The 13484-nt window shown below is 49.7% G+C and overlaps 1 protein-coding gene across 1 annotated transcript in view; it reads right to left on the bottom strand.

Annotated features, from left to right (window-relative positions):
• Window positions 1-722: 722 nt before the first annotated feature.
• Window positions 723-13484, bottom strand: part of LOC134055781 (zinc finger protein 345-like) — a 45391-nt gene continuing 32629 nt past the window's right edge. Inside the window, exon 8 of the mRNA XM_062512243.1 lies at window positions 723-996. Within this exon, the coding sequence (XP_062368227.1) occupies window positions 723-996 (274 nt within the window). The remainder of the gene's footprint in view (window positions 997-13484) is intronic.

Here is a 13484-nt window from a genome sequence, read left to right on the forward strand (position 1 = left end):
TCAGTGGGATTGAATTATTTTGACGTAACGGATTGATCCCTCTTGGATTTGGGCTGCAAAGTAATGGAGAAAACTCTCCCACATTTATCCAAATATTCCCCTGAACCCCATAATCCCAGTAAAATGGTGGGGATTTAGAGATTTTATTCAATTTCTTTACCCCAACCTTGGGTGTTTTTAAGGGATAAACAGGAATCAAAAGAAAATCAAGGCCAAAATAAAAGGATTTACATGTCAGCATCCTGTGAGTGTCCATGGGGTTGGACTGTGTGGGTGGAAGAGCCTTTTTTAGAGGGGTTTCCAGCCTATTGTGTCCAAAATTTTGGATCTTTGCCCCAGTCCATCACCATTTGGCTGTGCAAGACACCCGTGGCCCAGAGAGAAGTAGAACAGTGGAATTATTTAGGTTGGAAAAGACCCTAAAGATCATCGAGTGTTGCTTGATGCCAGAGCAAGAAATGACTGGATGGAGCAGGTGAGATTTTTTGGGGTATAAAGTCAACAAATTCACTCTTCCCAATGAATTTCCAACATCAGTCTGTGTCCCAATGGATGTTCCCGCCCCTGTGTTCCCCAGGTGCCTACGGGGAACCAGGAGGATGTGGAGACCACAAGCCAGATGTCTTCCAGTGCGGATCACCAGGAACATGGGTCACCAGGCCTCTGCCCAACATGGATCCTCCAATGCTCTTCCCGCAGTTGGGGCACTCGTAGGGCTTCTCTTACCAGTGGGTCCGTTGGTGTGAGGTCAAGGCAGAACTCTGGGTGAAGCTCTTCCCACACTTTAAGCACCTGTAGGGCCTCTCCCCAGTGTGGACGCGCCAGTGCTTGACCAGGTCAGAGCTACAGAGGAAGCCTTTCCCACAATCAGTGCAGTCGAAGGGCCTCTCCTCCATGAGCATCCGCTGATGCATGAGGAGATCAGAGCTGCTCTGGAACCTCTTCCCACACTGGGGACACTCATAAGGCCATTCCCCAGTGTGGACACGCTGGTGGATGACAAGGAATACCCCAAAAAACCCCGCCTCCCGGGGTCCCTCCAATATCACCCCAAGGGCCATTTCCAGCCATTTCAGCGTTGGAGCCCCGCAAGATCCAAAGAGCCCCTTCCCAGGAAACCTCTACCTGGCACCCCCCATGATTTTTGCCGCGAGCTCCCCATCCCCGGTCACCTGCGGGATGCAGAGGGGAGGACCTATGCTCCCACGGCGGGGCTGCTGCAGTTACAAAGAGCTGTGGACTTGTGGCTCCTCCTCTGTCCCTCTCCCTCTCCCTCTCCCTCTCCCTCTCCCTCTCCCTCTCCCTCTCCCTCTCCTCCAGCTACTTCTTTTTCTGCTGGATCCTTACTCCTCCTCCCTCCTTCTCGTCGTCGTCCTTTATCCATCCTCCCCCTCCCCTCCTTCTTCATCCTTTCTTCTCCTCTTCCTCCTCCTGTTCCAGGCACCCTGGCTGTGTGTACAGACTGGGAAGGAAGAGGCTGGAGAGCAGCTGTGGGAAGGGACCTGCAGCTCCTGTGCCCATGTGGATCTGTGAGCAGTGCCCTCACAACCAGCAGGGCCATCCGTTTGCTGGGTGCATCAGGCCCAGCATCGCCGGCCGGGCCAGGGATGGCACTCACAGACAAAACATACTGTCGGGGATGCGAATTGAATTAGTCAGCTATCAAAATAATAACAGGATAATGAAAAGTAAAGTAGATTCTATAAACACCTTCCCCGACCTCCTCCCTCCTTCCTGGGCTCTCCCTCCTCCTTCCAGTGGCACAGGGAGGTGGGATGGGGGTCACTGCACCTTGCTCCTGCTGCTGCTCAGGGAGAGGAGCCAGAGTCCTTCCCCTGCCCCAGTGTGGGTCCTCCATAGGGCCTCAAGTCTTTCCAGCAAAGCTGCCCCAGTGTGGGCTCCTCTGCTCAGGTATCCCCAGGGATCCCAGCACGGGCTTCCCACGGGCTCCCATCCTTCTTTTTGGGCATCCCCCTGCTCCAGCGTGGGCTCCTCCAGGGGCTGCAGGGGAATCGCAGCTCTGGGACCTGGAGCAGCTCCTGCCCCTCCTCTGCACTGCCCTGGGTGTCTGCAGAGCTGTTTCTCTCATATGTTCTCACTCTGCTCTTCTCTGGACCCAATTCCATCTGCCCAAGAATTTTTCCCTTCTTGAGTCCATTATCCCTGAGGTGTCACTACCAACTCTTTGACCCACCCTTGGCAGTGGAGTGTCCATCCTAGAGCCAGCTGGTGTTGGCTCTGCTGGACACGGGGAAGCTTCTGGCAACTTCTCGCAGAATCCACCCCTGTAGTCCCACCCTCCCACAAAACCTGGCCACACAAATCCAACACAGGCACTAATGAAAGAAACTGGAAGCCCCTCGCTTTCTCTTTGGGAACTATTGGTCAGGCCACCCATTACATCACAGGTCCCACCTGGCCTGCCCCATTTCTGTCCAGCAGGACAGAAAGAAAAGAGAGAAGAGAAGAGAAGAGAAGAGAAGAGAAGAGAAGAGAAGAGAAGAGAAGAGAAGAGAAGAGAAGAGAAGAGAAGAGAAGAGAAGAGAAGAGAAGAGAAAGAGAAGAGGAAGAGAAGAGGAAGAGAAGAGGAAGAGAAGAGGAAGAGAAGAGGAAGAGAAGAGGAAGAGAAGAGAAGAGAAGAGAAGAGAAGAGAAGAGAAGAGAAGAGAAGAGAAGAGAAGAGAAGAGAAGAGAAGAGGAAGAGAAGAGGAAGAGAAGAGGAAGAGAAGAGGAAGAGAAGAGGAAGAGAAGAGGAAGAGAAGAGGAAGAGAAGAGAAGAGGAAGAGAAGAGGAAGAGAAGAGGAAGAGAAGAGGAAGAGAAGAGGAAGAGAAGAGGAAGAGAAGAGAAGAGAAGAGAAGAGAAGAGAAGAGAAGAGAAGAGAAGAGAAGAGAAGAGAAGAGAAGAGAAGAGAAGAGAAGAGAAGAGAAGAGAAGAGAAGAGAAGAGAAGAGAAGAGAAGAGAAGGGAAAAGCAGGAGGCAGGAGAGAAGGAGGTAGAGAAAGAGCCAGAATATGGGATCCTGGGAGCAAGAGAGTGATGGGGAGATGCACCAGGATGGCGAGAGGGACAGAAAAGTGGAGAGGAGTATCTGTAGTTACTGCACAGATGGGAACATGCAAACATGTGTTTGCATAGATGGGAGCCTGGTGGCACCAAATTCTGCTGGTGGGCTCCTGAAGTGGATGTCAGTGCCTTTCCTTGGCAAATGCAGCAACTGGGCCCATTGTTTCTGTGCAGGTGATGGCTGCCCAGGAGAAGGAAAGGCCAGCAACAGCTTTCTCTCCTGGCACATTTTGTGTGGGACCAATCCCTGGGCTTACTCAGTTTTGGAAGGTGGGCTCTGGAGGAGGTAAGAGCAATCTCAATAACCCACCATCAAAATTTGGAGCCCAGCTCCCTGGTCGACCTCAGAGCTGGGGCAGTCCCAATGCACAGGAGACACTCCAGGAAAGCCCCTCATTCCTCACCCCCCCCCACCCCCCCACCTCCTGCTCACCTTGTGCAGGCAGAGGGAGGATGATGAGCCCAAGCATTAATCCCCCCACCCCTGTTGCCATCTGACAGCAGCTGCACCCTGAGCACCCCAGGAAACTGTTAGTAGAGGTAAGAGAGGATGTAATGGGACCCCCCTTCACACAATCTCATTCACTCTTTTCCACCCTTCTCCTGTGCCTTTCCATAGTACCTGCAATCCCCAGTGCCCCCTGAACTCCATTTGAGGTCCCAGACCCCTCCCATTCCCCACACTGTGGGTCTGAGCTCACCTAAGGGCTCCTCACCCACACCCGGATGTGCTCTCGGTACCACCAGTACCACATACAGCCCCAACTCCCAGAAAATGGAAAACAAATAGGTGATTGGTGACAGCCAACATGGCTTTACAAAGGGCAAATCATGCCTGACAAATTTGGTGACCTTCTATGGCAGGCCTACTGCTTTGGTGGATGAGGCAGAGCAACTGATGTTGTCTGTCTAAACTTATGCAAAGCATTTGACCCTGTCCCTCACAACATCATTGTCTCCCAAGTGAGAGGCATGGATTTGATGAATGGAGCACTTGATCGATAGAGAACTGTCTGGATGGTTGCATGCAAAGAGTTGTGGTCAATGGCTCATTGTCCTTGTGGAGACCATGGATGAGTGGAGTCCATACTGGGGCCAATACTGTTCAGCATCTATGTCAGGGACATGGACAGAGGGATTGTGGCACCTGCAGCATGTTTCTGATGACACCAAGCTGTGTGGTGCATCCTCTGCTGATCCTATCCAGATGGACCTTGACAGGCTTGAGAGGTGGGGCTGATGAAAGCCTCATGAAGTTCAACAAAGAGGAGTGCAAAGCCCTACACCAGAGTCATGGCAATCCCAAACACACTAACAGGTTGGGTGGAGAAATTATCAAGAGTGGCCCTGTGGAGAAAGACTCTGGAAGATGCAAAACTCTCCAGGTGCTGGCAGTGGGCACTCCCAGCCCAGAAACCAATGGAGACTTGGGCTGCATCCAAAGGACTGTGGCCAGCAGATCAAGAGAGGTGACTCTGCCCCTCTACTCTGCCCTTGTGAGAGGCACCCACCTGAGCACAGGTCTGGTGTCCCCAACATGAGAAGGACTTAGAACTGTCAGAGAAAGTGTAGAGAAGGTCATGAAGGTGGTAAGAGGACAGAAGCACCTTCTCTACAGAGACAGGCTGAGAGAGCTGGGGCTGTGCAGCCTGGAGAAGGCAAGGTCATATGGAGACCTCAGAGCACCTGTGCTAGTTCTGGCTGGGGTGGCATTACTTTCCTTTGCAAGGGTGGTGGTGGAGCTGTGTTTGGGGCTGTGCTGAGCAAAGGGCTGAGAACACAGACATGGGTTTGTTCATGCTGAGCTCAGCCATGGCTGAGGCCTTTCCTGCCCCTGTTGCAGCCACAATGGGGAAGGGCTGGGGGTGCCGGGGAGGACGACCGGGACAGGTGACCCCAGCTGACCCCAGGGATATTCCAGACCTTATGGCGTCATGCTCAGGATAGAAAGGGGGGGGGCAGGGGGGAAGTGGGAGGAAGGGGTGGACATTTGCAGTGGTGCCGTTTGTCTTCCCAAGTGACCGTTCCTTGGGATAGGGCCCTGCTGTCCTGGAGGTGCTGAGCAACTCCTGGCCATGGGAAGTAGGGAATGAATTCCTTGTTTTGCTTTGCTTGTGTGGTGTTTTTTGCTTTCTGCATTAAACTGTCTTTATCTCAACCAATCAGTTTTCCAGCCTTTACCTTTCCAATTCTCTCCCCCGTCCTGCTGGGGGAAGAGTGAGCAGGCAACTATGAGCGGTCTGAGAGCTGGACAGGGTTAAATCACAACACTGTCCAAGGTGTTTTTTACTGAGAAATACTACAAGGGTTAAGCAATAGATGGCAAATGTCTGCTTGGGATGGACTTCAGAGATCATTCTTCCCGAATAAGAAAGAAATGGGAAGTGGAAAGCAGTGTCAGCCATCACCTTCCAGGCATGTGGAGAATCCAGTCTACATATTTCAGCAAGTGACACCCTTGGGCAAAGGCCCATGATTTGCAGGACTCTAAGCAGTGAGAATGCTTTTGAGCACTTGCATAAATGTATTATTTTTCCTTCCTGAGATCAAACTCCTATAGCTAGAGATGAGAAGTAATTTTCCTTCATAATCTGCATCTCATTCACTTGTGTCCCACCAGTGATCACCATGATATAGCTGGGAGCTTGTCATCAGAAAAGATTTAAAAATAACAGGCTGACATGGATGTCTGAAACACAGTGGCCTGTGAAATTCATGAATCTCTCCTGTTTGTTCATGCCAGTGCCTGTGGATGACTAATCAGTAGACATGGTGATCCTGTATTCCTTTGTTTCCCTCCATTCTGTAGAGTAACTGGGACACAGAACTGTTAAATAGGGATTTAATCCAGACTGGAGAATTTATAAGGTATTTATTAATGTATACAATGGATCACATAAACTGATAATGCAGCCAGCATATCAGGCTGGAGAAGAAAAAGGTGATTACTCAGAAGTTAAGTGCTCCAACAATGCTCAGGTGATAACCAGTATTTTAATGATCATCTGAGAAGAATTTGAGTAGCCCAAGGGAGGTGAAACCTCCCACTGTGCCTTGGTCAGCATCAAAAAACCTCTTCCCAATGAACAGCTCCACCATTTCCAGCTGGAAAAAACAAGGGACGAGATTTGTACAGTGTGACATCTAACGAAGGCACATCTACAACACACACTGAAGATTAAATTTCTCTAGAAGTGGCTGTCTGGTAAGAGAGAACCCAATTACAACAAGTGGCAGGAGGAGACATTATCATATCTTAATGGGGGAAAGCTCACTCACTAGAGGAGTGAGCTCGGCTTCAGTTTGGTGCTTAGAGGTTTTTCTTTTTCCTTTTTAAAACTTGTATTAAACTGGCTTGGCCATTCTCCAGCCAGGCCATTCATCAGCCAGTTCACATGTAAGGATGGGATTCAGGTTTCTGTAGTACCACACCAACCGAAAGTTGCTTCTACTGTGATTTTGCTATCAGTGAATAAACAGGTCATTTAAAGTGTTACTGATTTAGAAAACAAACCCTTTTGTCTTCACAAAAGGTACATGAGAAAGGACAGTGATGGTGTCAGGTGGTGTAGGCTTAACACTGGATGACTTTACAGCTTCCTCTTCATCATCTATGTATTAAGGCAATGTCAAGGTCTGGGAAATGGGTTTTCCTAATTCTGAGACTCTCTGGCCATCATATTCCCCCTTCCAGAGACTTTCACTGCTGGGACCAGAGCCCCCTCACAATGGTGGCTGAAGTGCCCTGCCAGGCCCTGCCAGGACACCCCCATAACCCCCATTCTCTCAGTCAGAGCAGGTTTCCTCGCTGGTTCCACTCCAGGTTTCCCTTGGCAGTCTCAGATGTCTCATTCCATAAAGCAGTTGATTCACAGTGCAGTAACACAGAAACAGCCCCAGCTGGTGCCTCCCAGGAGGGACTCCCAACCAACAAACCCCTTGGCTTTATCCCCTCACAGTCTAAACATGCCCCAGTATAAAGCCTCCGCTCTTGCTCCAGAGTCCTCTGCTCCTGCAGTGTCTCTCAGTGTCCCTCCCTGGACTGCACCACAGGCCCCTGGGCCCTTTATTGTGCAAAGGGTTCACACTTCAGGGTCTCTTGTCTCTCTAGACTCCTCCCAGAGTTCAACCCGCAGCTCCACTGCAGCTGCCCCCGAGCCACCTGCACCAGGTGTGTTCACAACCCTGCAGGGTCTCCTGGTGCCCAGCCGACATTGTGACACTGCAGGGCCTCATGGAAACAAGGGTTTTCATGGCCAGCTTTTGGTAGTGGGGGCAGGGGGCTGCAGGAGTGGCTAATGTGAGAAGCTGCCAGAATCTTCTCCCATGTCCAGTAGAGCCAATACCAGCCAGCTCCAGGTTGGACCTGCTGCTGGCCAAGGCTGAGCCCATCAGAGGTGGTAGTGATAATATATTTAAAAAGGAAAAGAAACTTCTTGTACAGATGGAATTGGGTACAGAGAAGAGCAGAATGAGAGTATGTGAGAGGAACAGCTCTGCAGACATCAAGGTCTCCACCAAAGTGGAGAAGGAGGGTCAAGAGGTGCTCCAGGTGCTGGAACAGAGATTCCCTTGAGACTGAATGCCCAAAAGAGAGCTGTGAACCTGTGGGAAGTCCAGACTGGAGCAGGTGGATGCTTAAAAAGGATGCAATGGCTTGGGAAGACTGTGCTGGAGTAGACACTCTGCAAACAGACCTGCAAACCTGCAGAGAGAAGAGGCCATGCTGCAGCAGCTTTGCTGGAAGGACTTGAGGCCTTATGGGGGACTCATGCTGGGGCAGGGGAAGGACTGACTCCTTTCCCTAAACAACAGCAGGAACAAGGTGTGAGGAACTGACCATGACCCCCTTTCCCATCTCCCTGCACTGCTGGAAGGAGGAGGGAGAGCCCAGGAAGGAAGGTGGGATAGGGAGAAGGTGATTTTAAGATTTATTTTATTTCTCATCCTGCTCTATCCTCTATCCTCCTCTGATTTGGTTGGTAATAAATTCAGTTCCTAGTTCCAGGCTGAGTCTGTTTTGATCATGGCTATGGTCAGTGAGGGATCTCTCCTGGTTCTTATCTCAACTCCTAGGCCTTTCCTTATATTTTCTCTCCTGCGTCCAGATGCGGAGAGCAAGGACAGAGTGGTTTTGGTGGCACTCAGCATACAGCCAGGCTCAACCCACCACCAGATCCTACATAGTCCAGGACTGCAGGAAAAGCTTTGGAAGAAGCTCCAACCTCATCGAGCACTTGTTGATCCATACCGGGGAAATTCTCTGGATGCCAGAACTATGGGAAGGGTTTCACTGTGAGCCCAGAGCTCCTGGAACCCCTCTAGGACCCATCTGGAGGAGGTCCCTACAAATTCTCTGGCTGCAGGAAATGCCACAAAGAGTCTAGGTCCTGCCAGGACCACCACCTGAAGTAGAAGGTGGTGACAAGTCTTAAGCTCAGGGCCCCAGGAGCACCTGGGCGTTTCCAACTAGATTCTGCTGAAGCCCTAGGAAGGGGCCTCATCCTGCCTCCAAAATCCCTTGGGATGCCCATCCATCTCTGCATTCCCACCTCCAAGATCTCCAGGCTCCTGAGATGAGCCCCAAAGAGTGGAAGTCCCCATCTAGGGAGGCCACAAACCCCCAAATTATATCGCCATTCACCAATTTTCTCATTTCCTCTACTTTTTCCCTTCTCAGGTTCCCCCACAGTGGGTGGGAGCAGCCAAGAGCCCAGCTCTGCCCATCCTGGCCTGCCCCAGCTCCATCCCTGCTCCTCCTGCGGGATTGAAGGGGTTTTGGGGGGAAGGGTGGGTGCCGGTTGAGGGGGGAGGAGGAGAAGGAATGGAGGAGGAAGGAGGAAGATGGAGCGGGAGCAAGGATGGAGGTAAGAGGAGAAGGAGGTGGGATTACAAAGGACGAGGAGGAGGAGGAGAAGCGGGGGTAGAAGGAAGAGCAGGAAAAGGAGGAAGCTCATGGGGCCATTGCTCAGTGTATCCACAGCCCCACCGCCCCTCCCCCCGGGAGCATCGCTTCCACCCCTACATCCCACAGGTGACTGGGGAGAGGGAGGGGGGGTGTCCCTGTTAAAAAAGGACTGCAATATGATATATTGTGCATTTTTATGTTAATTTCTGCATTGACCATAAATATTTTGATATAGTATCATATATACTTGTATTTAGCTGTTTGTTAGTATAATGTAATCTACCAGTTTAAGTGTGCACTGCATAGCTTATAGAAATAATAGTGTGGTGAATATACAATATCATAAGCCTTAACTAAACACTGGGTGTTAAAATACCTCTATGTAACCAAAACAAATGGTGTAAGGCAATCATGTTCCCCCCCTTCTCCACTGACTGAATTGTCCAAGTGATAAGATAACCATGGCAAAAACCAGAGTAGAGGACAATTAGAAAATACAACGTTAAATTTAAAGAAGACATACTATAACCTTATCAGAGGATGAAAAACAACAGGATGGAGACACAAAGAGGAATAAAATATATTAACCTGACACACAGGATGTCATGCAGATAAACCAGAGCATGAAGAAACCAAACAGAAGAATTCCAGTAACATCAAACAGTTCACAAGAATGTTTGAATAATGTATGGACTGTACGAATATGCATGTACCTCAGTAACTTAACAGTATGAATATATCACTGTGGGGGACTAAAGTGTGTGTTCTTTGGCTGTTTGCCAGGAGCACCCCAGCGCTGGACTTTTGTCTCTTATTCTATTTTCTATTAAGCTTTCAAAAAAAAAAAAAATCCTGTAGCTTTATTCCGTTTTTCACAGTCCCTGGGACTCAGTTTGGTGTGGGGGGGAGATATTTCAAGTTCATCCCAAGTATCTTGGGGTGGGTTTCTGTTTTGCCTTTTTTGGAGCGTGGGGGAATATTTCGTCCTTGCAGGATTCCAAAGCTGAACCGCAAATGCCCCCTTGGACGATATTGCGGGGTCCCCAGGAGGTGCTTTTTGGGAGGATGCGGCGCATGCGGGCGCTAGGCGAGGATCATCCCGCCTGGTGGGGCTGGGCCGTCCCGGGTCAGGCACCGCCGCCTCCACTGCCAGCCCAGAGCTGTGTGGCGGTCGCCGCTGCCGATGGCGGGATGGGGGGGAGCTATGACACCGATTTTGGGGACGCTCCCGGGAAAGCCGGATGGGGTGTGGGAGCTCTGGGACCCCCAGAATGGGGACAGTGGAGAGAAGCCATACGGAAACTTGAGGATCCCTAGCAGCCTGGAGGCAGAGGAAGACTGGAGAGAAGGCGGCCCGGAGAGGAGGGATCATGAAAAGGGGGAAGTCTCGGGACCCCCCCGGGACCCTGAAATAGGGGAACCCATAGAAGGGAAATCTCTGGAAGCTTGGAGGGGAGGGAGGAGTCTGACAGGGGGAAGCATGGAGATGGGGGACCCCCAGGAGTCTGGAGAGGGGAATTGCCTTGTAGCCCTGAGAGAGGGGACCCCGGAGAAGGAAGGAGCCTGGAGAGGTGGGGAGTCCTTAGATCCCCGGGATACTGGAAAAGCAACCCTGAAGACAGGGGACCCCCAGGAGCCTAGAGAGTGGGGGCCCTGGACAGGGGTGGTTATGATCTGCCTCTGAAGATTATACTGGTGTCTGTCTGTCTGTCTATCTATCTATCTATCTACCCACCTACCTATCTTTATATGGGGGGTTTTTTAGAACCCCCGAATTTGGATGCAATGGAAAGGAGGTAGGCAACCTCCTTTCTGTTTGTTAGTTTTGGTTATGATTATCTATAGAAATGCAGCAATATAAAAGCATAAAAATAAAATGTAAGAAAATGTATAAAGAAAGAAAGGATAAGAGTAGAAAGGTAGTACCATCTGTGGATCCAGACATGGGACTTGATTGTTGCAATTTTGATGTCAGTTGGTCAAAGTGATGGTCACAGTCTTGATTTGTTGGGAGTGGTGAAGACCATGAAACAAACTTCAATGGGTTAGTATACACTTGGGTTAATGTAGGAAGGTCCATGTACTTCCCCTGGAAGGGAGAGTTTGCCCTGTGTGTGACAACACTGTGGATTTGTTGCAACACCGTGGATCATGTGCAGTCTCCTGGTGGAAGGCCCCAGAAATCGGTCAGGGGCACTTCAAGGATCTTTGATGGTTTATGACATCTGTTAAGACATGGCAGCTGTCTCTCAGTCCTTGCAGATGAGCTACTTATGCCCCATCAGAAGGGATGAAAACCTTCAGCCCTCTGTCTGAATGTCCCAGTATGTCCCTCAGGGAGAGGGGAGTTTTTACAACTGAGCCAGTTGTGCAAAGGATGAAAAATTGCCCTGATCAAAAGCACTGTTGCAACCTCTCTGGATCAGCTGCTTATAGGTTTCTTCCCTAATTCTGCTCAAAACCCAGCTTCTTGCTAAACAGAGGTAGATTTGTTGTGGTCATCCTCTGGGACTCATACCCTCTGCACCTGGGCTGGTCCCTTGCACAGAACCAGCAGTCCCCCCTGCTTTTACAAATGGCTGATTGTTTGAGCCATTAACCCAGAACATTCCAGTCTCTCATGGGGAGACCCTCAGAACCACTAACAGCTCAGAGAGGTGGAACCTCGGAGAGGGGGAACCCTGGGACCCCCAGCAGCCCTGAGAGCAGGGAACCCTGGGATTCTGAAATGGTGGGCCTATAGAGGGGGGGAATCTCCAGCAGCCTGGAGGGGGAAAGGAAAGGCATGGAAAGGGGGGAGCCCCAGGACCCCTGTCATTACCAACTGGTAGGGGAGTGATGTTTGTTTTAAATTCCCATCAAACTGAAAAAATACCCGGACACATCTGAGGAACTTTTATGTTTTGTTGTACCCAACACTTTGATGAGTTCTCTGCTCCCACCACAAATTCCTCCTAGGCATTGGCTTACAAGGTGCAGTGCAGCTCCACAATGTCCCCAGTCCCACCACACAGTTCGTGTGGAGAATGGGATAGAACAGGAGAGGCGTGCTTTGCCCAGGCACAGCCAGAGAAGGAAACAAAGAATACTTCCAGTGCTTCAATCCTGTGTTGGTGCTGCTGTGTGGATTGGCAAGAGCTGTGCAGAGAAATAACAAAAGGAGGGGAGAGAATTTATACTTGATTGTTCTGTGGTCTCTGTGGCTAAGATAGCCACCGGTCTCCATTTTGCTCATATGATCCTCTCTGTTGACATGCAGCAGATCCAGGAGAGCACCTTTCTTTGGAAGTGTCCCTTAGCTCCTCAAAGAGTAACTCTTCACTATCCTGGGCCTGACTGGGTTGTAAGTGCTGTAAGGAGGGATGGGAGACTCCAGACTGGCTCTTTAAAATGCTGCTTATTGTATCCAGATGATACAGCAATTCATGGGTCATGGGTGACAAGAGCCAAGCCCACAGAAGCCAGCATCAGCTGTGTGTTTGTCTGAAGCCAGCTCTGGTTCTGGTTACAATGCATTATATACTTTTCTTTGCTGACCATTCTAATACATGACAACCAATTAAAACTTTCACTATCACCTATAGCCTATCATAACTACTAACATTACCATATTCATGTTACTATTTTCCAATCACAAAAAGTTAGTATGGTACAGTTTAAGAAGAAGTTTAGAAGTTATATTTCAGTTTTCTTGCAGTGGAAAATTTTGAGACCTTTCTACTTGCAGCATGGCATTTTTATTTACTTGTGAAAATCTTTTTGCTTGGTAAAAACATCTTTTGTTTGAGGTGGATTTATCCTATGCTCTGAGTCATAGAACCCCTTTCAACTCATTTGCTCTTTGCCTTCTAGCTACCCAGTAAGACTGGCTCAGCAATTCTTTCCCTCTATATCAAAACTTGCTATTATTTCTATTCCTTCTTCAGAGTCCACATTCAAAGATCTTTCTGTTATACATACATATCTGTGAGACATTCCTGTCAAATCCTTATCCTTCCCAACAGTGGGTGGTCTATGGTAGACTCCCACAGTGACATCTGCATTTGTTTGCCCCTTGATTCTCACCTAGACACTCTCAACTGTTCTGTTGTCAGCTGTGAGCTCCAGACATTCCAGCTCTTCCATTACATCCAGTGCCACCCCAGACCTCTCCTGCCCTACTTACCCTTCTGAAAGAGCTTTTAACCATCCAACAAGGCACGCCCATTAAAGAGTTGTCTCATCCCACCAAGTTTCACTTACGCCTGATGTCAAATCTCTGGCAGTGGGCCAAAGCTACCAGCTCATTTTGTTTGTTACTTGTGCTGCATGCATTAGTGTAGAAACATTTCAGGAGTGGTACTTTGTAGCAGGATTAAGAGATCCTGTTACTGTTCCTTTCCTCAAGATTTGGTACTCCATCCCCTTGCTCATCAGGGATGAGCCTGGTTTTGTTCCTTTCTCTCTTCTAAGTTCATTCAGAGCTCTGCCAATGAGCTGGGCTCATTGGCTGGATGGCAGGCTCACCAGCTGGC

The sequence above is a fragment of the Cinclus cinclus genome, chromosome 35, assembly GCF_963662255.1.
Source record: "Cinclus cinclus chromosome 35, bCinCin1.1, whole genome shotgun sequence".
NCBI lineage: Eukaryota > Metazoa > Chordata > Aves > Passeriformes > Cinclidae > Cinclus > Cinclus cinclus.